The 25,891-nt window shown below is 39.4% G+C and overlaps 1 protein-coding gene across 1 annotated transcript in view; it reads right to left on the bottom strand.

Moving 5' to 3' along the window:
• The window catches only part of LOC128148999 (macrophage mannose receptor 1-like), a 33,197-nt gene extending 9,855 nt beyond the window's left edge, over positions 1 to 23,342 (bottom strand). The window contains exons 1-23 of the mRNA XM_052803616.1: positions 23,188 to 23,342; positions 21,063 to 21,461; positions 19,638 to 19,811; positions 18,503 to 18,667; positions 18,081 to 18,197; positions 17,021 to 17,164; positions 15,464 to 15,646; positions 15,167 to 15,321; positions 14,215 to 14,328; positions 13,380 to 13,495; positions 12,437 to 12,585; positions 11,815 to 12,014; positions 11,277 to 11,398; positions 10,444 to 10,531; positions 9,585 to 9,729; positions 9,100 to 9,135; positions 8,842 to 9,011; positions 7,924 to 7,991; positions 6,142 to 6,242; positions 4,756 to 4,898; positions 3,090 to 3,204; positions 1,721 to 1,869; positions 67 to 169 (exon numbers count right to left, since the gene is read on the bottom strand). Of these exons, the coding sequence (XP_052659576.1) occupies positions 67 to 169; positions 1,721 to 1,869; positions 3,090 to 3,204; positions 4,756 to 4,898; positions 6,142 to 6,242; positions 7,924 to 7,991; positions 8,842 to 9,011; positions 9,100 to 9,135; positions 9,585 to 9,729; positions 10,444 to 10,531; positions 11,277 to 11,398; positions 11,815 to 12,014; positions 12,437 to 12,585; positions 13,380 to 13,495; positions 14,215 to 14,328; positions 15,167 to 15,321; positions 15,464 to 15,646; positions 17,021 to 17,164; positions 18,081 to 18,197; positions 18,503 to 18,667; positions 19,638 to 19,811; positions 21,063 to 21,461; positions 23,188 to 23,248 (3,217 nt within the window). The 5' untranslated portion in view covers positions 23,249 to 23,342. The remainder of the gene's footprint in view (positions 1 to 66; positions 170 to 1,720; positions 1,870 to 3,089; positions 3,205 to 4,755; positions 4,899 to 6,141; positions 6,243 to 7,923; positions 7,992 to 8,841; positions 9,012 to 9,099; positions 9,136 to 9,584; positions 9,730 to 10,443; positions 10,532 to 11,276; positions 11,399 to 11,814; positions 12,015 to 12,436; positions 12,586 to 13,379; positions 13,496 to 14,214; positions 14,329 to 15,166; positions 15,322 to 15,463; positions 15,647 to 17,020; positions 17,165 to 18,080; positions 18,198 to 18,502; positions 18,668 to 19,637; positions 19,812 to 21,062; positions 21,462 to 23,187) is intronic.
• Positions 23,343 to 25,891: the final 2,549 nt, after the last annotated feature.

Genomic DNA, 25,891 nt, shown 5'->3' with positions numbered 1-25,891 from the left:
TTTAACACCAGTTTGACACAACCACAATAAATCAGCTGTACTAGAAAGCAGTGAAAGAAAACTCACCAGAATTTTTCTGGCATATGTAGCTTTTGCTTGTTTTACATTCTTGATCTTTCCATTTCCCTGCCTGTTCAGTAGGGTTCTTCATCATAAAGACACAGTCATCCTACAGGGGAAATGAGATTAACAAGAAAAATGTGTATAGATAGGAAACATTCCTGCTCCTGCTGGATATACAGACTCACCTATCACACGCAGGCACACACAGATGGATAATATGAAGGTCATATATATGAACTCATACAAGCAATGTCAGGAGCAGTAATATGACAATAAGTATTTACTATTCAGCCCTAGGAAAGTTTGTACTTGGATGATGGATGGAGTTGTAAAGCACAGCACAGAGGCAGGAAGAAGCATCTGGGTCTAGCTGTATGTACATAATCTCTGTGCACGCACAATATGTGAGTGTGTGCGTGCAGGTAGAGATGCGTGGGCTAGGTCTGGCCGACAGGACATTTCAGCTCTGTTGCCGTTTTCCTGGAGGTTATAGGGAAACTCTCCTCAGCACTGAAGCTTGCCTGGAGAGCTGAAATCCTCCTCCTGCCCTGATCCGGCACTAGGATCCAAAGCTGTCACCACAGTGCAGTAACATAGAGGTAGAGATCAGTGGGGGGGACTCTTCCCAAACCCTTTCCACAGCAGTGTGGGCTCTTTATCTTCTGCCTTTTCCTCCCACAGCATGCGAAGACACTGCTTGACTTTCTGCAGCAGGAGGGAGCAGCTCTCCCCACCTCATATCAGCCTGACCTCATGCTACCTTCAAACCCCTCAGGGACAGTAGCCGAGGTCTTGGCTGCAAGTGAAGGAAGGTGTATGTGGAGCATCTTGTGCAGGGAAATGGGCATAGCATCTACAGAAAGCATATGCATGTGTGAGATGTGGAAGTCCCGGAGATCCCAAAACCCAGCTCTAGCCTCGATGGCAGCAGAGGTTGGACCTCACATAGCTTTTTCCCATTTTAGCTGGACTTAAAGCAATTCTGCTATCAAAAAGAGAGAAACTTGGTAAAGCTTGCACAGGAGTACTGAATTAGTACTCTCAAGTACAGTAATCTACATTAGCCATTTTACAATTATTGAATAACATTCAGGTTTGTCTTGCAATTAAACAGAAAATGGCATAGCAGTGCTGAAAGGTTCAAAGCGTGCAGAAGAGATCTTTCAAAAGGAAGATTTGATAGAAGGTATAGAGGGAGAAGATAAAAATGAGAAAGGAAGATCCAGAGTCTCCTTCTTTTGAGTATTTTGTTCAACACATTTATCTTAATAAGCTCAGTGCCAAGATATGCAAATATACAGTTATCTAAGTATTTTCCTCAAGTCTAAATAACATTCACTGTATCCCAAAATTACACAGTTACTGCTATGCTATGGTTTGTTTGAGTCTCCTGGTCAGTCATTGTAAAGTGAGCGAAATGCTCATGTGCCTAAGTTTTTCATAATGTTTTCAAATGTCTGCCTGGATTTATGACAAAACACAGAAGTTGAAAAAAATGTGTGAAGGTAGATCTCCCACCTATTTACTCCACTTTCAAAAGCAACAAGATCACTAAAAATCTTCATAAAGCAAACTTTACAGAAAATACAGTTGTAGCTATATACAATCACCTACCAAAGTTATAATGTTTGAGTGATAATCAGAAATTAATGTTTACCTTACTATAATAACTTCGGGAACCTTTCGCCCAATTTGTATAGTAAACTGGGCTTCCATCTGTCCATAAGTATGTGTGCTCCTGATTTATGTCATTCAGTCCAATCCAAGCATCAGTTGCAGCATTTTTTAAGAGGGACATGAGGAAAGCTGAAGGGAAAAAAAAAAAAATTGTACAAGGAGGGAAACTGAATGTACCTTTCCCCAAGAGTGCAGACTCTAGAGTGCCTGTAACCAGGATGATGAGTTTTGGTTTTCTCTTTTTAATAAGATGATAAAAAATCATCTGATAAAAAATAAAAAGAATAGATAGTCATCTGATCTTAAAAGTCCGAAAAAGTATTTACAAACTCAAAGAAAGATGGGCAAATTTTGATACATAAAATTGTTTTCAACATTTTTTAAGGAATTTATGTGTACCCCCTTCTGTGTTGTTGATCATCTGAGGAAACAGGGAGGAAAATGTTTTAATTGTATTACAGAAATTAACATGAGTACTCTACACCTTGGCACATACATAGAAAATGAGTCTGTGGACTGTGCACTCCATTTTCTTCTTTGGTAACTTCTTTGTTAACCAGACTTACTAACTTGGTTTCTAAACAGGCATAACACAAATAAAAATACTTATTAACCAAGTATATATATCCTGAGACCTCAGCTTTTTGGAAGGCCAGATGCTGTTTCCCTTAGCTCCTGCCTAGACTGACTTTCCACTAAAAGACTGTCCTTTGACTGTCCTTGCTCTGCTATAGAAAAAGCATAAACCACAAGCACTGATGGTGTGAGCTAGGCAATGGTCTGTGTGCAGCCCTCAGGACGACTACATTTCCTGAACAAACATGAGGCCTCACTAGAAAAACTGCAACGTGCTGAACAGCAAGACCAGCAGGCTGAGGTCCAGCAGAGCAAGGGGAACAGGGTGAAGTTGGGACTCCAGCACTGGAGCCTTCTGCTGCCTGAGGTTGCATCCGCCACTGACACCCACAGCATTTGGCTCAGCAGCTAGGTGCACGGTGATTTGGTTTGGATGTTACTCCCTTTGTGTGCTATTTTTACATGTACACTTAAAAAAATCAAAATATGGATATTTTATTATATGACAAGCCCCTAATACAAAATCTTAATATTTGAACAGTATGAATTCCATTGTACATCCCATATTAGACCCAGAGCTATGATTTTAGAAGTTAATCAAGACACTAAAACCTCTGCATTTTTCAAAAGGTGCAATTTCTCATTTGACATAACTTGATATTAATATGGCAAAAATAATAGCATATATTGCAGAAGTTATAACATGTGTTTTAATCTGTTTATCAGGAATTACTTGATGTCTCATCCAGCATCAAAACATTAGTATTTTATACCTTGTGTTTCCTTTTTTGATATAGTAGCCAGGTTTCCTCCAAAATTAATACAATTGTTCCGTGCAGCATGCCATGTCAATGTATCATTTTCATTAAAGCCAAATTCTTTGAAACACTGAAAAAGAGAAATGTGCCAAATTGGTAACTGGATGGCATTTTAATTTCCAATTAAAACACCTCTGTTTGTACCAAACAAGATAAACTGGGTATTTTAAGCAAAAAAAGGAGATTAACTGATTTAATAACCCTTTCTAGCTTACCTTTAGGTCTTTATGAAAGAGAAGACCTATACTAGAAAACTAGCATAAACCCCAATATTTTAGCATGCACTTAGAAGAAGGAATATGTCAGTCTAATGATTTCAGTAGAAATCATGTTAAAGCTTCTGAGCACACTTCTGAGGTGTGACTTTGTGGGAGGAATGCCTAAGAAGACCTCAGAAAACAAACAAGGATAAGACATGTTATTGAAGCTAAACATGTCAGCTTCTGTTGCCCTGTTTGTCATACCAGGTTTGATTATCACAGGATAATCACCGAAAGAGAATGATTCCGATACTACAAAGAAACCCAGGTATTTACCATTTCGTGTAATATGATCTATGAGATTTAACCAAGATGTCATTAGACAGCTTTGCCAGAGTCAAGCAACATAAATGTGTTGATTAAAGGATGCAACTGAACAGTTAATCAGGCAATGTGGGGAAAAAGTTGAGCAAAAGGGAGGTAGCTCCGTGACAGTCAGAAGTGGTGTCTAAACACTCAGAGAGGAGTCAAGGATGGAACCTCTGGAAGCTCCTTTTCCAGGAGGTGAGGAAGAGGCAGACATTTTAGCTTGAGAGAGAACTACGAAATGGAACAAACTCTGAGTTTGTGACTCTTTTCCCCAGGGCTGAGAAAGGGAAGGAAAAAGGAGGAGGTAGCCAGTGTGTCTCAAACAAAGGAGCTCTATCAAACTGAGGTCATATTTTGGCTTAGCCAACGGAAAGAGAGACAGAGCTAGACGAGGCAATGTAATCAAGGATTATCTTCATTGCTAGCTGTATTCTCAACAGTGTACACTCTTGTTTTATAGCTTTTATAGATTCATTGATGACAATCTATGGATTTTAAATACATACACTCTCTCATCCTGAAATTTTGTCTTTTGAGAAGGCGAAGAGTGATCTTCCATAATAAAGTGTGGTGAAGCTTATAACTGAATTACTTAACAACCTTAACAGGTATTTGATTATATAAAAAAACCTGATAAATTTGCTCAAGGGAAGGTGCCTTTGTGGCTTGAGAGCCAGTGCATAGCAAGTGAGGGATGAATAATTGTCCAGGCAACATGTGACAGCCAGATAAGCCTAGCACAGTAAACAAGAACTTATAACATCTCCACACAAGGAAAGTTGCTCAGCCATCTTTTGCAACATTAAACATTAGCAAAAATATAAGACAAAGCTTTCTTCTGGTATGTCTCATGACCTCTCGCATAACAGCTGTGATCGCAATAGAGGCTGTAACTGCTATTTCAGGAATCGTATTTTTAGAGTCTTTAAATATGCACAATCAGAACATATGTTGTGATAACTGAAAACCCTGCTACAGCTGAAAAACTGAACCAAAAATGCTTGTTATTCTGCTCTTCTTAAAATACAATATACTGACACTTCATACTGCACCTTGTTATCAAAGAGGAACCAGTCTTCTGGACACCCGCCCTTTGGTGGTGGTGAAGTGGGAGCAATTGTTGGACGAACAGTATTGTTAAGCCTTTCACAGATGAATAACTCAACACTGCCACAGTTGAGATCATTCCATGTACCTGAAAGCAAATTAGAATAAAAGAAAAACTAAATGCAACTGAGACTGGGATAAAAAGTCTCCTTTCCTAAAGCAAATCTATTGCAGGAAGTAGAACTGAAAACCATATTTGTATTTATCTCCCCAGAAATAATGAGTATTTTTTATGTATGTTCCTTGGAAATATTCAGGTTTCCAGCAAAATTCAAAATACAAATATTTTGTCTGAGAACAGAAATATTTCAATATTGAAAACCCATAGCATTGCCAAAGGGGAGTTTTAGTTCAAATGCTTAATTCACCTCTCTCAGATCATTAAGATCTCTAGGATCACTCTGTCTATATAAGGTACTTGGGCCTTGTTACCTTACTACCTAAGTCTTATAGTCTTCTGGGTATATTTCTCCCTATAGGAGTGTGATGTAAGAAGGTAACATTAACATCACCATCCCTATTTTACAGATCAGGAATGAATAAGAAAATGGCATTCATTTCATTAGCTGCAGACAGTTACAAGGTAGCTATCTACAGCAAAGCTAATAATAGTGTTTAATGGAGATATTGTCATTATAATTCAATGAAGTTAAGGACATAATTCATCTTATCTTAAAGAAGATCTCCAAAACAGGACATAGTATTTACTCCCCAAAGTTGTCCACTTCCTTCCATTGACCTCTAACAGACCCTACGAAGATCACCTCAGCTTTAGATTTTGAGACAAAAAATGTTTAAAGTAGAAGAGATTAACTGCTCCAAATGAGACTAAATGCTCGGCTAGGGTAAGCACAGTTATTTCCAACTCGCTGTATTAAAGGATATTTGTATTTATTTTAATTAAAATAGTGTATAACATTGTGTAGTAATAATCAAAGCCATGCCCAAGCCCTAGATTTTTAGGAACTGCACAAGCAATAACAGACAGCTGATGTCTTTGGGAGGTAGTCATAAAATGGGCAGAGATTAGAGGCAAAACAATACTGACTCTGTCTACAGATGGTCTGATACTTAACTGATTTGTTCACGTTGAAATTTTCTGACAAAGCTAGGAATCAAATTGCAGATGTAATCCAATGTGTTAGCTACACAGATCTGAACTTTTAAAAAGTTCATAAATGGAAGAAGACAACATGATTTATTTTCCTATGCTTTTTAAACAGTCTATCAAACATCAGCCTGCTCAGTATTATAACTTACCCACCCTTGCACATGCAGCCCTCCCAAGCCTATGCCACACCATGCAGACTGAATGTTGTCACAGCACCCACCTGTTTGGGTATACATGACCACACAGTTTTCATCATTATTTGCAAAATTGGGTTCATTTGGAGCCCAGGCAACATAGTTCACTGGAGTTCCATCCATCCATCTGAAAGAAGTCATTTGGGGGCATAATAATTCGCATTTGAATTAGTTAATATTTCTTTGAAAAGGACATATTAGAGTTTCCTATATCCTAGCTGACAAACACATGTTCTCTGGTAAAAGAAAAACAAGAGCTTCCACTCAGTATTAGTAAAAAATATCATTATGTCAACTGCCTACTCTGCTGACCTGTACCACATCTGAACTAATCATCTCAACTGGTGGTCCCAGCTTTTCTTGGTCTCTGAGCATTGATGGCCTACAGGAAACAGACCGGTGTAACACTGGACCTGGCTTTCCCTGGAGCACAGAAACAGAAATATGAGCCTAGTTTAGCAACTTCCTGGGTCTAAAAGCAATAATATAAAATCTCATAGGGTAAGAGAGAGCCTTGAACCACCTACTGGGGACCACTGGGAACCATTTTGTTAAATAAAGAAAGTCTTTAATACTATCCAGCTATTACTTTCAGTTGTGCAACAACCATTTCCTAGTTTGGTGATTCACAAATTTATTCTCAAAAAGTAGCCAAGAAAAAAGTGAAAAATCCTCAGTGTGCTGCAAGGAGGAGGGTCAAGTGGAGAATCTGCCAAGACTGAGAGCCTTCAGACGACATCAGCTCCAGGGCAATTTAGTGTTTTGGAGACTAAGCAACTGTATATGTGTTTTTGCAAGTAAAATACAAATATGGAATTCAAAAAGGATGCCTAGCTGTTCCCACTTGCAAATCTTCCTGAGCCAAATAGGAAAAAACAGTACACAATAAACCAGGAGGAATAATATAAAGACAAATAGCAGCAGCACCATCCAACAGGAAGGAGGATGAAACTAGTGAGGGAGCAAGGGAGAACTGGACAACCAACAGTGTTTTCTGAGCAGTGGATGTGATGCAGAAAGCAGGAGCTCCAGGAGATGAAACTATCCGGTCTCTGTGGCTTGTGGCCAAGAAAGACATCCAGAGGCAAGAGAAGAAAGACTGAGATGAAGAGGCTGAAACTCATCTGACCAAGATTCAAATCCCAGGAGAAGGCACTAGAAAAGGTGTGGGGGGAAGCAAAGTGGGGAGGAGAGAAGAGTACCACAGGAGAAATACATCTGTAACTCATCTAAGGCTCCAAGGAAGGTTTAGGACATTCCCAGAGAACTTTGTTTCCAAAGACATTTGTAGAAATGTAATGACTCTATGTAGCCTGAAGCTGTCCTGCCCTGGCCTCTAACGGTACAACCACCTGGAAATTACCTTCCAGACAAGGCCTCTCTAGTATTGATATTTCACCTTTTAAAACCACCATGATGCCCCTCACTGCAGGTTTTAAGGGTTCTTTTTCTTTGATCATTTTAATATTCAGTAACATCTGCAAGTACCATCTGGAACATCCTAGAGACCTCCAACTGATTTTATCTTTCATCTAACAAGGAAAAGGGGATGACACTGCACTGACTGTGAGGGAACATCTCAGCCACACAATACAAAAGCAGAGTATACAACCAAAAAAAGGGGAAATAGGTAGTGCAAATATTATAGGAGAAGTGTTCCCCTGAGGAGCAGAATCATATTTCAAAACTTTATGTCAAGGCATGGCTGTAGGCAAATTTTGTTAGTCATTGAACTTCAACAGTCTCTTAGACAGCCATGCCACATATTCATTTTATGAGTCTGACAAATTTCATTTGTTTTTACTTACCCGAATGTCTTGTCAAGGCTCACACTTAAGCCAATATAAAAGTTATTTCCCCAGTCTTTATAGAAAGTCTGAAACACAAAAAATTAGAATTTTAATGAGCTGTAAGAAAACAGATTTCGAATAAAATAAGCAGGATCTCAAAAAAACACTTTAGTTGCAGTTGTACAATTGCATAGTATGCAACGTGCAAGGAGTTGCTGGGATTATGTGCCTGAACTGCTAAATGAAAAATTTTCCTCCAATTTCCAGCATTTAAATTTAAAAACAAAAAAAAAAGGAGAATGGGATGAAAAAGAAATGGAGCAAAAAGCTATGTTAAGAAGGTAAGAACAACCTCTTAAGCAAGGTATAAAATAAAGCAGTATTTTTAAGAGTTTTAGGAAAGCATAGTTAGAATTTGCCAAAAGGCTACAAGTAAATGGTGGGGTTTAGTACTTAGTCATGTGGAGGAAAGGATGGAATCACATTTGGTTTTAATAGTATGAAACTATTTCCAGAAGAGTATATCACCATGAGGTTATTCTCTTCCTATTAGAAAATATTCTGGCTTAAACCTTTTACTGAAAATCTGAAATCTGTTTTGGCAAAAAAAAGGGAAAATCTTTTCTTGAATTCTGTGAAGAGAATGAGTTGGAAAACAAAACATACTCAGCAACCATAGCTTTCAGCTAAACAGAGCAAGGTTTTCAAAAGTTGCACCCTGAGAGTGTTCTTGAAGAGAAGGTGAGGGTTTGTCTATATGTAGCAATGTATGAAAATAATGATTATGGTAAAGCTCCTAAGTAGATAAGCCCATGAAAGGTGGCACTGATTTTTTTTATGATGTGGACTACTTTCTAATATTTCACAAGCCAGCTGAAAAAGGTGCCTCAGTGCAGGACAGAACGGTGAATTTTTGAAGTAAAACATGTTTCTTACATATTTCCAGAGAAAATTTTTTTCACTTTCACTCTCAATGACAGCAAGATCACCGCCATTCTTCTTGCAAAAGTTCCTGGCTTTTTCCATAGGCATTGGTTCCTTGCTGAAGTAGTATTCCTTGTGATTATATATTATCCAGTCATCTTCACTAACAATATATTCATAATCTGCAAAGTAAAACATTAAGCAGTCTGTAATAGAAATTAACATCATTATATGTTAATTTATTTCTGTTATTGGAAGTACAAGACTTACTGAATGTGGAAGTAGGCTCTGGTTTCAGTGACGCTCCTGCAATGTAAATCAGCATCTGAGTATATTATGTTTCTCAGACATCTCTCAATTAAATATTTTTATACAGTTGTTGTTAGCATTTTAATTCCAAGGAATAAAATTAATCATAAGGGTTACTCAATATGCTTATTTTTGTCACAGAATTTCTCAGAATATCTGAAAAAAAGGTATTACACTCAGCAAAATACAATGTTACAGCTGATCACAAGTTAAGTTTACAGAAGCTATGCACAACTTTAGGCTGCTGGATTTCACTTAATCAACATCCCAAACTTACATGTGTATCCCATGGATGAATTCATAGTTTTCAACTGCTTTTATTTAAATTAAAATATATTAAGTGTTTCATTGTGCTTGATGGCACAGCTGGCTCTAATACATGCAGATAGTGCGATCTGACCTGGAAAGGATGTTCTTATCTGTCTCAAGGAAGAAAGTAATCCTACCTTTTTTTATTTGGCAAACATAGTCCTGCATATGTTCACAGAATAAATCATTCCAGTTCATATTATTGTAGCCATTAAACACGCCACATTTTTCATTTCCATCATAATTGTTTGGTTCTCCATTTGCCCATTTTTCAAAATTTACCTATAGTAGAAACACAGCCTTGTTACTATTTTCCTTTTAAAGTGAAATAACTGTCTTACATCATCCTGTTAAATAAGAATGTACTTCATTTGATTTCATGGTCTGTCTTGTGCTTTGGTGCCAGACCTTGTAAGGAGAAGGACATGACCCTTGCATAGCATAATGATTCATCTGTGTATTTATAAGCCATATTAGTAAACCAAGAAGTTATTGCCCTCTTTGTTATCAGGAGAGATTAAGTTGTCCTGTCAACTTTAGAAAGAAGTATCTAAGTACCGCGCTCTGACGCCTGGGTTGGTTATCCTGCTCTGATGTTTCAACCTAAGATAATCCATCAGTGCTGCCGTATGGACTTGGGCCTTGCAGACCTTGATCTACTTAAGATGGTGAGGGCAACAAAGCCTAGCTCGTGTAGACACGCAAAATTATTTCTAACAGTAAATGACAAATGGGAATATAGAGATTAGTACAACCAGATTTGCTTAGATCAAAAGAGATATTCCATCACCTTTGGCGTTACTTCATTACTCTAAATGTCATACTGTTATCTATAACTATGAACTATCAAAAGATAAAAACTAATTCCTAGAGTGTAATTGGGTAGTAAAGACTTAAGGTCACTTGCAGCTTGTATAGGAGGACTTGTGACAGCTGTCTGCCAAGATATACATGGAAAATTAGACAGAAATCTGGAACAATAAACTATTTACTCACTGGTGAGCCATCACTCCATATAAATCCGCTGTCGGAGTCCAAGGCACTTAAACCCATCCAGTAAGATAGGTGAAGATAATCTCTTTTTCTGAATTATTACAAATATAGACAATCAGACACAGTGTGAAATAGAGAAGGAGAATGTATATCATTACATTATTCTCAGTGTTTTGATGCTTGAAATATCATTTGAGATAGTTATCATTCAATTGCCGTGTGGGGGGAAACACCCTGGCACTGCATGTGGCAGGAAGCAGTGAAACACAGAGCTTCATGGGAAAGATCACAGGTGTCATGAGTCCACAAATACCAAGTTAAATGAAAATATATTTTAAGGTCTTGGTTCCACCAAATAGCTTAGGCATCCAAATTCAGACCTGTCTGTCCTCATAGGCTTAATTTAAACATTTATATAAGCACATCAGTAGGTCAGGTTTTCCTTAGTCTCCCAATTTTTCCCCTTAACTAAGGAAGAAAAGCAGCACAAACTATTCCTTTAATCAAGAGTATTTCATCTACTGATCAACTACAAATGAGCTAAAAAGATCAGTTTTATCTCTTTGAACTAAACTCAGTTGAAACCAATTTTGGTGATCCTTCTTTCATTTTTGTGTATGCTCAGGTTACTTCAATGCATAGCACCACCTTCCCAGAGACCTGCCAAAAAAAACTTTTCTCACCAATTTCTACCCATTTCCTTCTGCCACTTTGCAAAGATATACACCATCTTTGCAATGTAGAAACTGATCACCAGAAATCCCTTATGTCTTTCAGAAAGGTAATTTTTAAATGGTTTTTTTTTCTCCTAAACAATGGACTGTGCAGATACTTACAAGCCAGCTATCAGGTTTTGTTCTTCTTCACTGTGGATACATGCCAAATCTCCTCCAATGGCTCTGCAAAAATCTCTTGCACCAAACCACGTTTGCATTTTCTCCCTTCCTCCCTGAAAAATCTATAAAAAGCGAACAATTAAATACTGTACTGGGTATTACAGAACTTTAGAAACAGAATTCTGGGCTTCTATCTTTCTTCTGGTCTCCTGGTCTCTGGTTTTATCACTTCCTATTTAATTGTACAACCACAAGCCTGTGGTCATCTATCAAATTTAATTATTATTAAATTATTTAATTATTATTAAATCAACTTCGCTTTTCCTATCATCTCAGAGTCCCTGTGACTCCAGACTTCAGTTCAACCTACATACAGCACTTTCCAGCACTTCCCAGCCACACCACCTGGGGATGGCTGGAGACATGTTACCACAGACTACCTATCAGGAAGGCAGGGTAAAATGCACCTTCCATGCATACACGAAACTTATTCTCATTTGAAATGACAAGCGTTTGCATTCAGAAATTAAACACCTACTTTGAAGCAGGAGCTGCTCTGAGGAATGGACTGCCATCCTTCTGGGCACGACGGGAGAGGGGTCGTCGCTGGAGGAGGAGGGGGGGTCACTCCCTCCACCAGCTGCTTGCAGAGAAACATGTTTGTTTCTTCACAGTTCAAAATATCCCATAATCCAGCTGAAGTTCCTGTTATCATGGCCACGCAGCCCGACTCCCTTCCTTCATGAAACATAAAATTTTTAAACCTTATTGATAAATGGCTGCATCTTCCCAAAGCATATGCTACTTAAGAGCACCTGCCCCCAGTGTTTGGATGCCAATAACTCACAGTAGCTCACATGCACTTCAATTAAATCATAAAAAGCAATTTTATCAAATTCCTTTTACATTATACTATGAATCACTTATCAAAACCATCAGACAACAAAGAGCAAATGATACCAACAGACACATGCAGTCCCAGGTGGTCTACTGGAAGGAGTTACCACGATCCCTCATTTAATCTCCTTAACACAAGTGGAAAGTTGCACTGTCGTTTCTGCCACTTTATGACAGAAGAGTTTCTAAACCACTTTTTAGCTTTCAAACCCTCACTTCTTGGGTCCCCAGAGCAGAAGCTCGGTGGCCCCTGTGGCACCTACCAGGCATTCCTGTGTTCCAGTGAGTGAAGGTGACCGCATCCCCACTGGCCCACCTGAACGTCCCCTGCTCCTCCGTGTCTGAGAGACCAATCCAGAAATACTTTGCTGGATTGAATCCAATTACAGAAGTCAAAAAAGCTTGTTCATATCTGTGAAGAATAAGTACCAAACTGATGTATCACATTTTATCTAATTTGTTCATTTCTCCAAACAGCTCATGGTAGCAAATCTGGTAAAGTTAAGGTGATTTGTTAATACGTGGGAAAAGATAAGGATGGATTGAAGCAAGGGTAATGTCTCACTTCTATAGTTCTAATTGTCATATAAATTAAATTTTATTTTATATTTTGGTAATGTAAATCATGTTTAGAATTCAGAGTGATTCTATTCTCCTTTTGTACTGCACAATGAACAATGCAAGCCGAACAATACTTGTGTTAATGCATATATGTTATTCATTCATATAAATAAGGGCTACAGTGTTTTACTGAGCTTTATGATAAGGTCTAGATCTTTAACTCTTGTTACTCTGGGGAAAAAAATCTACTTTTATTCTAAAAAGGGTAAGTTTCCAGATCCGCTTGTTGCTGAAAAACTCAAATGCAGAAGAAAGAAATAGTTTCATGTTTATCTGTTTATCTCTGGTTCAATAAGTTTTAAAACAATCTGGCAATTTGGGGTTGTTGGGGGGTTGACTCAATTTTTTAATTCCTGGAGTCAACAACAGTGTAGGTGTGCAGTAGCAATGGCTTGAATGTTTGTATTGATGACATGCAAGCCCCACGTGTATTTTGCAATACTTCTTCAGTTCTACCACAGATTTTCCAGCAAAGGAGTGGTATCACACTAGACACTATGAATAACTGTAAAGTGAGAAGGGATTTCTGTTTGGCCCTTCCATCCCGGTTGCACATATGAAAGGACAAGAATTATGTTTCCGTACCTGTCTGTCACAGTAGCCAGGAAACCTTTGTTTTCTTTACAGATCTGTTTTGCTTCTGAAAATGTTGCTGGTAACTGCCCGACGGAGTAACAGTAAAAGCCGTGCTTCATCCAGCCCTGTCAGTGTCAACAGCAGAGATACACAGAGGGGCTGTCAGGTTGCGCAGCAGAGTACACTTCCAAAAGCCACATTAATACCACACCCCAAGTCAAAATTAATCTCAGAAGCCATGAGAAGAAATGAAGAGGATAATCAAGCATAGCTTTTATAACCACAGCTCTGTGTCTTGCCCCTTGATAAAGGACACGCAAGGAGTATTTGCGAGCGGTGGTTATGACTCAGAGCTGGCAAGCACACTCACAGGCACTTTGCAGCTCCTTGTGTAAAACCTGTTCTGCCTTCTCGTTCTGTAAGTGTAGCTGTTGCAAAAGGCTATGAGCAATCTGCAAACCAATCAGCTCAAATGTTCCTGCCTCCTGTGGCAAACTGACTGAACAGAGAAGGCTGTGTGCAACCCAAGACCAGTGAGTTACAGCATGAAAAAATACTGACATGCTCTGCAGACAGTGTCTTTTACGGGTGCAGTGACCAGTTCTGCATTAGAAGAGACCTGAGTGAAGTGCACGTGTAAAGGAATGCAAAAAAGAAGTCAATCTATTTTGGTTAAATAAAGAAAAAACTTCCCCATTAGTCTAAGAAGTATCAGTACATATAAAATTAACAGTTTTTGAGGGCTCCACCAAGAACGTCAAAATAATTGGCTTCTGTGATTCTTACCATCATGGGTGTGAAAGTAAGATGTAACGACCTTTCACTGCTTTTGTTTTACACTTACTTTCTGGCAGCCTGGGTAAGTAACCTCTTCTGCCCCTGGTTCTTCTGCCAAAGGTTTCCTTTTACAGATGTAACCGAGTTTCATTTCACAAGCACTGTCAGCCCAGGATCCATCCTGAGCATGGTAAGAAGAAACCACAAAGAGAAGTGAAATCTAGAGAAAATCCCTTTTAGAGAAGAGCCCTTCTCTCTTTGTATGGATGAGGCTGTTTCAGCTCTCTTCCTTGCCTTCCTGCTTTCTCCAAAACTCTCAAATAGGAAACACAATAACAACAGTAAGGGCCACATTTCCTCCGAGGTGTGAGAATGAAGGTTGCATGTATTAAACATTCAGTGGCTGGTGAGAGCAGGAAGGAAATATGCTGTTCCACTCTATTCTCATCAGCATAGTATTTATTATGTTCATATAACCAGATGACAATAGCAAGGAAATGCTGGATAAACTAAACATAAAATATGAAAAATGTGTTTTTTAAGTCTTTTTCCATAGTATTATCTTTGTTTATGCTGTGTATAAAACAAGATAGAATTTTTTGTACCTAATTTTTTGTGTCTCCAGTAATATGAGCCTCCAAAGTAGCTCCAGTAAACCTGTATTTTAGGTGCTTTATGGGAAACCTAAGAATCATGCTATGCAGCTATGACCAGCCATGTTGAATGTGGATGATGAATTACTTCAACCAATTTTAGATAGGAGATTCATCCTAGCTGTTGCAGAGCAGGCCAAGTCTCAGCGCAGTGCACTGCTTCTGGTGCTCCACCATCCACCTTCCTAGATCTGGTCTCCAGTCTCCCTCCACACTAAGATATTCTGAATTAAACCAAGTTCATAAAAACCTTTAATACCCTTGTCCCTTTTTCCTTTTTTATTATTTTATTTTTGTCACAGATGTTTTCCTTTTGGGGGGCAAAAAGGACAGAAGAAAGGATGAAAGTGGGAGAGGGATTTTTACCTCTCCCTTCATAACAATGCAGTCTGCCTTATTCCCTGTGTGGGTCGGCTCTCCGTGATGCCATTTGGTATAAGTCACGGGTGTCCCATCACTCCATTCAAAATACATTTGAACCCTGAAGTCATTTAGACCAATCCACAGCTCATCGTCTGGCTCTGGGAACACAAAGGTAATTGTAGGTATGGGTATGTCTTAAAATGGAACAACCACATCTCACAGCCATTTTTGACTGAAGAAGGACTTTTTAAAAGCAACAGTATAATTCCAGATAAAAAAGTGACCTGCAGGAATACTCACTGTACCCAAGCTGAGACACTGTAAAACTGTATTCCTCAATATTATGAATACTCGCCAGCTCTCCATCTTCTTTCCTACAGGAAGACTGGGCTTCTTTCCATATTTTGGGTGTTCTGTAAATTCTATAACAATGACCTGCATAGGCCACCCATTGCCTGGGGCATTTAAAAGGCTTTAAGTCACCTAAAAAAAATATTTCAAACAACTAATGAGCAGTCCTGTTCAGCACTTTCTTTTAACCAAAAAGAAAATGACGTGTACTGACATGAATTTGAAATATTGGAGCACATACTGGCAGAGGAGAGAAGCACAAGTCTGAGGATCACAAAGAATCGAAACAGTTTTTTCCATCCCAGTTGTGCTGGGAGCTACCAAAAACCTCCTTTACAGGATTAAATAAATACTAAGTAATTTGGTATGCAAACTTGCAGGGCACAACTCCATGCTAAATCCCCCCCAGCAAGGCTCTGAGTACAGCCATGTTTTACAGAAGAGAGCCTCTTTTCCCACACAGGGACTTTATCTTGCTGAATTTTGGAGATTTTGTACATTTTTTCACTGGAAACACCAGGTGCTCGGGAGCCAGTTGGAGCTCCTGCACAGCCCAAATCATGTAACAGAGAGCCCAGACACATTTATGTTATACCAGACATGTCAGAAATCCCAGCTGCACAGAAATGCCGGGCACTTTGTTCAGCAGCTATTTCTTGGTGTGAATTTAGAATGGCCAGCCATCTTCCATTGCTTTGAAGGTTCACACGGTCTGCACCTATGTAGTAAACTGAAGAGGGCAGGATGTGTGCCTGGCATTGGCGTGTGATCAGCCACATTGGTCAATGCTCCCTGGACATGGTTTTGACCTGCGCAAACTTGCATTCCCTTAAACAACATCCAGGCATGGTTTGGAGGTTAGCATGGATCATAAACCATTCCCAGTGAGCTGTCTGGATGGTGCCAGAAAGTACAGAATACCAGCTATGACGTGCCATTCATCCCCTGAGCCAGAGAATAATCTTAAATACTAGTATATATGTAGTTGAGGGAGTTACTGTAGAGTTAGTTGCATGCTGGGAATTCCCAGGTGAAGTAACTGCACACCTTTTCCTTTACATAGATAAGACCTAGTCTGCCTCAGGTGGAGAGGGAATTCAATTGGGAAAAGGTGCCAGCCCCATATTCTGAATTTTTCCTTTCAGAATAGAACAAAAAGGGTCAGAGAGAGCAGGGGGAGCATGAACTCTGACTCACATCTTTTAGCAGGACACATCTTCAGTGTATTTTTCAGAGCACAGGATATTCCTCAGTATTTCATGGTCTGGATAACATGACTAAGCACATAATCCTACCTTCTTTAGTACCCTGGGATCTTTTCAAAATGATGAACAACATCCAGACATCAACTTTAAAATGAGCCAGAAAATTAAAGTTTTCTCAGTATTTGACCCAGGTCAACAAGTGTAATCGTTTTGTTTTGACAATATATTCTTATTTCATATATGGCATTCTCCCAGTATTTCTCACTCACTGCAAAAATAGCCTTATTTTTTGACCGCTTACCTGAGGCAATAATGGAGGAATCTAAGGAGGAGTTTCTCTTTTGGCAGATATATCCCAGTTTCCGATCACACACCTGGTTTTCCCATTTGCCATTCCTACCTTGGAAGGTCCCACATATTTTTCCAGATTCCACAGATGGGTTTCCTTTAGGAAAGAGGCACAGAATCCCTCTGTTAACATTGAAAATTTTCACCTCATCACAGGAGGGAAGGTGCAGGTCTTTTGGAGCTGCAAAGCCACTGGCGTATTATTCTTCACAGTGATAATTCCCAGGAGAGGTGACAAGGGACCACCACTGGGATGGTCAAGAGGGCTGAGATTTCAAACATGAGACTTGCCCCTTTTCTCCCATGCACTGCTTAAGAAGAAATTCAGTGTATTTGAAGTATGGCAGTATGCAGAAAAAAGCCTTATAAAAGTTCATCTAATTCCTTATGGGGTGGTAGTATTGGAAACAACTCAACATCCTTTACAGCTGAACAGTGGACATGAAATGCGTATTTAATTCCATGGGAGTGCTTGCCCTTTGGAATTCCCTGTAGTCACAACAACTATTGTGAAAATACCTAATATGGCAACATGCAAGATGGTGACTTAGATCCTAAGAAAAGAGTGGAAACTTATTAAGATAAAGTACATCAGATAAATGTCATAAGCAGTAACTGAGAGCAATTGAAAGTATTTTTACTGTAATGTTTCTCTTTAATTTTTTTCTCTTTTCTTTAAATTCTCTTTATATTATTTTTCATGAGGTTTTTTTGTTTGGATTGAATAACATGTCTGATGAGAAAATTGTGGATGGAAAAAAAAATAGAATGAGGTGTACATATTTGGTTTTAACTGTTTTCTTGGATGAGCTATCTGCTTTCTCTGGGAAATTCAGAATTAATGATGATCCATCTCGGGTGTGATCCCTATTACTGTAATATCCTACCTTCCCCATAATCCCTGTAACCTGTGAAAATTCTATGAAACCAAAGGAATTAGGTAACAGTAATTTGGGGAAGAGAAGAGAATTTTGGCCCAGATGCTGATCATCGTTTCAGAAAAGTGCACTTACCTGGACCCCAGTTTAGGTATCTCAAAGGACTGCCCCCAATCCATTGCCAGCCACTGTCAAGTGCACTGAAAAGACCAGTCCAGAGCTTCACATTGACACCCAGGTCACTAGTGAGCCCTAAATGGTCAAAAGAAACAGTCAAGTTATTAAATGCCTCTGATTTTGTAAGTTATGCAATAAAACTTGAAATAAAATTTTAAAGCATGGAAACAGAAAAAGTGTCATAGTAGATATCTTTTTCTTAACATAGGTTAGATTTTTTCCACTATTTTAATAATTTTTTTTTGAGAAAGGGACAAGCTTTTTTAAGAATGTCACTAAGACCTATTTGCACAAGGTAAATACAAGTAACCATGTTAAAGCTCTTGGAGCTGACGTACATTTTAAACATATGCATTAACTTTTTTTTTTTTTTACTTTACCTAATAAATACATTTCTTCATGAAGGTCTGTGATACTTAATAATTCTGCATTCTGCTGCTGGCAGCTTTTTCTTGCTTGGTGCCATGTCAAAAGTGATTCTGAGTTTATCTGATAGTGAGTTTCTGTCACAGGATTTGTTTTCCAAAGGTTGTTGTGGATGGTGTCTATAAAACATAACAGCAACTTGACAAGATAATCATACTTGCTAACACAGGAAATAAAATCTTCATTGCAGACTAAAACTATCTAACTGTATGATTTGCTAATTTTTTACATATAGTTTGCCCCACTTAAATACACTTTTTCCAATATTAATAATACATTAATGACATAAGGAATTATTTCTCCTTACAAACCTGATTTTTTCTACATTGACACTGTTCCTTTTTATTTATATGAGTCACCTACTTCTCTCACAGTTTACTCTACACTAACCCACTTGCTGATATATTCTACATGTACACACGCATTTCTCTATTCCCCATACAGAAAATTTTGGTCTCCACACCCATTTCTTACCTTGGGACCCCTCTTACGCTCTCCCAGACCTCTCAACATGACGGAAATTATCATTTCCTATCAACCAGATGTGAAGTGGGGGTGAAGGGGTAAGGAATTTGTGCTGGGGTTATTGGAAAGCTGTGTTGGATGATTTGTAGGTGTAAGGAGCACTAGAGCACCAAAGGCAGGTGAAGGTCACTGCCCGTGTCCCTGCACCCTTCCATTCACTGCAGCTCTCCTGTTCTCTGCTCCATCCCATGATACACAACTGTCCTGCTTCCCTGTGTCTCACCTTCCTCATCCATTGCACTTCTTTCTGCCTTCCATTTGCCCTGACTTTCTTCTCACCTGGTGCTAGGGGTTTTTTCTTCCTTTTTCCATCAGTCCCAGTCACCACCCACAGAATACTCCCCATATGTAGGACTGTAGGACCACTACTCATCTCTGCTGGAGAAACAGTGAGAGTGAAGAGCAGATACCTCATTTTATCATTGCATCGTTCACCAGTGAACTAGGCTGGCCAGAATCCAGCTCGCTGTCCAATGCTACTTCCACATCCCAAGGAGATTTTGACCATGAGAGTGGAAGAAAATTTGCTTAATGACTTTCCTGAAATCTTTATGAATAAATTACCTTTTAGTGGACAATTGCCAAAAAATTGGTCTTTATCAAAATCTGAAGAAGTTGCACACCAGAGAGAGCCTGCACCATCACTCCGAGGGATGCACTCAGCGTACCATTTACCTTTGAGCTTAAAAGGGAACACACAAGGTGCACCAAAGGCATTTCCTCCCAGTGTATAGATATCTACAGAGAGAAACATAGATCGGTATCAGTTGGTCAGTTGGTATCAGATGTTCACCACAGTGTTTGCTCGTAGCCAGCTCCCCATGGACACAGTTGAGTTGTGCAAGAGCTCAACATATCAGTACTTCATTACCACAAAGCCTTCCAAGGCTGTTGTGCCAATCAGGTATGACTATGGCAAGATATTCAGAATTAAGACTCTCAAACAACCCTTAACTGGCCCTCAGACTAACTTTTGTCTATCTTTTTCTTTTCATTTCTATCTGGACTACTGTGTCAGAGGTGCTCGTGACTCAGCTGCTCCCATTGTATACATACTCCTGTCAGTGGATGATGTTTAGGTTCTTTTTTTTTTTTTCCCCATATGGTTGAAGCAGCTTGGAAAGAAGATATCAGAATATTTTTATTAGTCTTCATAAGAGGAAGTTATATCCTAAATTTGCAAGTGACTCTGCTGGGAAGTGATCCTCCCATCTCTATGCAGTCTAATTTGCGGCTATCTGAACAAAATTATGACAAACTTCATTCCATCTGGACCTGCTGTGGGGCACAGCAAAAATTTCATCCCTTGTTATTTAACTTCCCACCTTACCAGTGTTACAGTAGAAAGGAGGTTGAACACTTGAGCCTGGATGCCCACTCTACATAATCCAAGAGGGATAATAATGCAGGAAAAGGAGATCTGACTCTCCAGTGTTCCTTTGTCAGGGTGTTAGGACTTATTACATCCTGAATGATTAAGCACTGTTTTTCCTTTTGCTTTTTCCTACTTTTTCTTCTTGCGGGGCCTGGGATACCTGAGCCAGGTAAACACTATTAAAAGTGGATTACGTCTATGTTAACTAGAAATTAACTTCTTAGAAATAGCACATGGTCAAACCAAGTAATAGCAACAATAAATATTTAAATACAACACAATCACCACTTATTCTACAAATTGATCAGACATATTTTGAAACAGTCATAGATTTCCTCCTGCTCTTGCTGTACAAACAAAATTCCCATTATCCCGTATGATTACATCATAGGCCTTTGTCATTTTATTCTATCATTTGAAAGAATTGCACTTTCTGAGTTACACAGAAATATGTAGTCATATTTGCCTTGCATTTCTACACCCTGTTTGTGGTTAGCTCCCCTACTGACATCAGTGTAAGAAAAGGGTTGCTGCATGACAAGCAAGCAGCGGAATGCTTTGTAAATAGGGGCAGTCAAGTTACCTAGAAATAGAGATTAATTTTCAGTACTCACCCTCATAGCGCTGAGAGCACAGGCTGTCTGCAGTTCCATGAATTTTCCACCTGCTCCCTTTGCCTGATCCTTTGGACAACCTGATTTTCTTCCCCTTCCCTTTGCCATAGTTGAAAAAGAAATCCTTGCTGTGGGTTGCGAGCGTCTCATTTCTACATTCCCACCACTGGAGTTCATTCGTCCTGTTACAGGATTCCAACGTGATGGCAGCCTCGTCGTCCTTGGTGAGCACTCCCAGGCACAGCTTGAGGGCCATGCTCAGCAGCTGCGTGGCAGAGACCCACCTGAACTTTTGAAACTCGTTGTGCTCGTCACAAGTGGTGGTTATGACCGAGCTAGAGTTTTGAGCTTGGGCGCAAAGCTTGCTGTCTTCATTATAGATTGAAAATATTCTGCTATCTATAAAATAAAATGAGAATGTAAACATCTGAGGAGAGATTTTGTAGGAGACAAGTCAGTCAGTTGCTATTTGACAGTCTGCTACAACAAAAAATTGAACATATGGAGTCCATAGAGAAAGAAATCAGAGGAGGTTAATCATCAGTATGAAGGATATTCATCAAAATGTTCTTAAGATGCAAGCAACACAGAAGTTGAAAATATAGCTCTTTCAAGAGAAATTGCTCTTCTTCACATCCGTCCTTAAAGCACACTGTTCTCAAAATGCCATTCAAAAATGACCTTCATTAAATTTCATGAGTTCTTCAAAGTTCCGCCACCACGCAGCATATTAAACAGGCTTCAATTTTGCAAGTAAAAGGACTTTTTGCTTTAGAGCTATCAAAAATGGTTTACATACATACTCAAAATTCAACCATTTTTATATTTGGCCGAGAATGACATTGTGGTTTTCAGCTCATCAAGCAAGTGGGGTATTTTTTATTTTTGGTTAATTATTTTGGAAATTTTTGGCAACTGTGCAAAAAGTCGTTTCTTCACAAAGTTCAACTTGTGAGTTTCTAAGGAGGGAAGCCACAACTTGCAGCATCATCACTTCAGTTCTGAGCACAGTTAAGCTAAGTAAGTATCCTAAGTGCCATTAATAGCTACACTTGTAAATAGAAATGTGAGATACTGCACAACAGGGTTTTGTTTCTTAAGACCAGCTTCAAAAAAGGGGCACAACTTCAGCCTGCTCCAAACCTTGACCATTTTTGCAGCTTGCCTTGCATCCCTTAGGTCCCCGCTATGCGACAGCAACATCATCCAAATAGCTCTGCTCTGCCATTGAGCTTTACTGCCACCCAAGGTTTCTTGCCAGGGGTGGGACAGTTAAATGGGGCTTCATGACCCCCCGCCATCCCAGAGTTGCCAGGTAGTGGTCAAGCAGCCTCAGTGATGTTTCTCTGAAAGGCTGCAGACCTGAACAAGCCAGATGGCATTTCCCCTGGCACTGCTCTCCTGCTGCAGTGGTTCTTGAGAAGGTTAGCAGAGGCTGGGTCAGAGCCAGCGTGGTCTCGCCCAAAAACACGAACAGAAGAAATTCTTATGTAGTGGATTAGATCAGTGTTGGCTAGTCCCTGCTGCCATTCAAGTGATAGCACTGGTCTCCTGCAGTTCTCTAGTTGGGAGCTTCCTGCAGGAAAGAGCTGCAGACACAGCATCATTTGCTTTCCTCTCAGCAGTAGCAATGTCTGAAATTTAACAGACAGAAGCTTTTAAGGCCCTTCCTAAAGCTGTCATCTTGGAAACAGGACTCCAATACTCAACGATCAGTATGCCATAGTCTGTATGGGCTGTCTAAGAAACTCGAAGCACACATCAGACAGTGGTTCCGTGCATGCTGAGAGTTCACTGCCCTGTACTTCTGAGCTGTTCTAACCTCCAATGGAGTAATTTTGGATCAACTTCTGCCTGCATTCAGCTGGCTGATTTTCCAGAATCAACACTGTCTAGGTTATGCCCACATCTGTTGGCATATTTCTTTCACTCATACACCACTTTGAAAACCGGGTTAAGGAAGCAGAATGCCTATACAGATACCACCAGGTTTAAGAGCTGAATAAAACTGTTTCAAATTACATGCTCTGACTAGATCTAAACTCACTGTCCACCAAGGAGGACATCAGGAAAGCATGAGAAACAACTTGCAAACCTCCATACACAGCAGAGGACCAAGACTTACCAGACATTTGAAGAGATGTACCAAAGGAAAAGAGAAAAATCAGGAGCAGGTAGACAGCCATTGCCAAATGTTTCAGTCCCTTCTCCCCTTCACCTGAAATTGATGCTGAAGACCAAATCTGTGCCTTGCAGGAAAACTCTTCTGCACTGAACTGGATTAGCAAATCCTTTTTGGTTTTTAAGACCCAACAGATACAGGGAAGTTCTGAGCTGCAAATAAGGAACTGTATCATGTCACATGAGTAATTTTGAAATAATACATTAATGAATAAACTTTGCTTTCTAAGCTAGTTTTTCTACTGATAAAAGTTTTCTCTTTCATGGAAGTATGAGATCTAAGAAGTAATATTTTAGTGAGGATTTTTGGAGACATACCTTACAAAAAAATCAGGATCATTATTTTTATGAAAATGTGACATGAATGTCTCTTTACCAGAAATAAAGGGAAAAGGTAAAAAACAAGAGGAAGATTTGTCTGTATCAATAAATTATTAAAAAAAAAGCCAAAGTGCAAGGCAGTACTGTGAAAAATTGGCTGGGACACCATGCAAATCAAGTAACTATGACCTTGGAATCAGAGAGAACCACAATTTCCCATGTCTGCAGTTCCACAGAAAAGAGAAAAGCTGCATAAAATAGGACCTGTGTTCTTCAGAAGGCACCTGTCCCTTCTTTTGCTCCATTCCTGACTATATGCAGGAGCAATGTACCCAAACTGACAGCAACAGTTGAAGAAATTCTGAAAAGCAACCATTCTAGGAAGAAGAGAACCTGTAATTGGAGAACAGTGGATTTTCAATTATTGCTAGAGAGGAAAACTAAACTGATAAGAAATACTGCCACATTTTTCATCCCACTAGTCTGTAGAAGTTTGCACCCCTTAAAGTGCACACCCTTCAGGCATTCTGACAAAATTCTGATGTTTGCTTTGAAAAAGCTTTCTCCTTCATGATAGGTAAAAGAATTAGAAAAACGTAGAGGGTAGGGAAGAGAAAAGGCACTCCTGTGGAATTTTTACATCCCTTTTGCTTATGGCCTTTGAAAAATTTCAGTTCCCATATCTTCAGGAGAGGCTGGTTTGGGATAACTTCCCCAATATTGTATTTGCAGCAAATACTCTTTAGGGTCTTTCGGTTAAAATTTCTGCTGTTGCAGGCAATGAAAACCCTGGACGCCTACATGAAGATGTGGGATCCTGCTTCTATTGTTCTGACTCAGATGCAGATGGACAACTCACTAGGTCTAAAAAGGTACACAAGGAATTACAGCAGAACAAGAATTACAACAGTAAGAGAAAATAGTGGGACCTGAAGGCCGGCAGGTACAGCTAGACCAAAAACATGGAAAGAATGGGAGCCTGAGAAAGGCACTGAGACCTGAGGAAAGTGGGAGAAAAGAGAGGGCTGCCTCAACAAAGCAGCAGATGGTCAATTACTCAGTAAGTATGATGCGTATGCAAGGATGGCTGCACTGAGTCTGAAGTAAGGCGTTCTGGTATTCCCCAACATAGGAATGCTTGGCTCTGCAACCTCAAGTTTCCAACTTTCCATGCTTCCTTGTTCAGGAGCTCCAGATGTGTAGATGGAAAAATATTCTTATTCATTATTTAGGCAGGAGGAATGTAGTGTCTTGTCGTTCTGCTGTATACAACATCTCAGCATCTCCAAAGCTACCGGGAGGCAACAAGTACAATTACAACAGGAAAAAAGAAACTAGTTCTGTTCTGAAGAAAGATCGGTGTTTGGTGAAGGACTGCTATTGATGATCTGCTGAGAGAGGCTGAAAGAGAGCAAAACATACTAAGGTCACCTTCACCTTAGTGTTTGTATGGTTGTCTGAGCAGACCCCATCACAGCCCACAAAGTGGGAAAGAAAATCAGAAGATTGCAAAGATGCACTCCAGCATCTTCCACTTGGCAAGGCACAGCCTGACAGTTTAGAAGTGGCGAGGAAGAAAGGCTGCTGGGTTTTGTGTTGAGTCAGCATTGTTCCTTTGGCAATCTCTGCTCGTGGGCAGGAAGTTACACTCACAGTGTGCAGATTCGCCACCTTTTCTCTGAAGTCTGAACTCTTCTGGAGAAAAGGGGAAATGAAAATTAAGCACAAGGGCATCAAGAAACGTAGCAATGTGCAGAGACAAACCTTTACACGCTATCAAATATTGCCATCAAGTCATTCCTCAGCTGCCGGCGGAAATGCATGGGTGAGTCCATCCAGGTTCAGCCAGATGCTTCCCTACAGAAGTTAAATAATTCATTTTCAAAAAACCACTGGTATTAAAATCTGAAAGGAATTTTGTGATCATTTAGCCTGCTATAACTTGATATAAGATTTCAACCCAGAATCCCCACATATACCACAATTGCAGTTTCTAATTGAAAACATTTTTTTTTTTAAAAAAGACATGGTCTAAACCTCAGTAGAAACATTCTAGTCTAAAAAAATGCAGATACTGAACAAGCTTTCCATTTCTTTAGACAGGCCCAAAACATATTGAAAGAGCAACATAAGGCACCTCGCGCTTTCATGCTATATTTTCATGCCACATAATCAATGTTATTTTTTCTTTCATTTATCTAAACCAACAAGATCAAACGTAAGAAATCTTGGCAGAATCAGAGGATTATGGATATGAATTACTAGTGATCAGTTAAAAATTTCCTTTGCTTTTCTATCCATCACTTCTGTTTCATCTTGTTTATCAA

This window comes from Harpia harpyja, chromosome 1 (genome assembly GCF_026419915.1).
Source record: "Harpia harpyja isolate bHarHar1 chromosome 1, bHarHar1 primary haplotype, whole genome shotgun sequence".
In the NCBI taxonomy this organism is placed as follows: Eukaryota; Metazoa; Chordata; class Aves; order Accipitriformes; family Accipitridae; genus Harpia; species Harpia harpyja.
The sequence above is the reverse complement of the archived record's forward strand: the minus strand, read 5'-3'. Positions and strand labels throughout refer to the sequence as shown.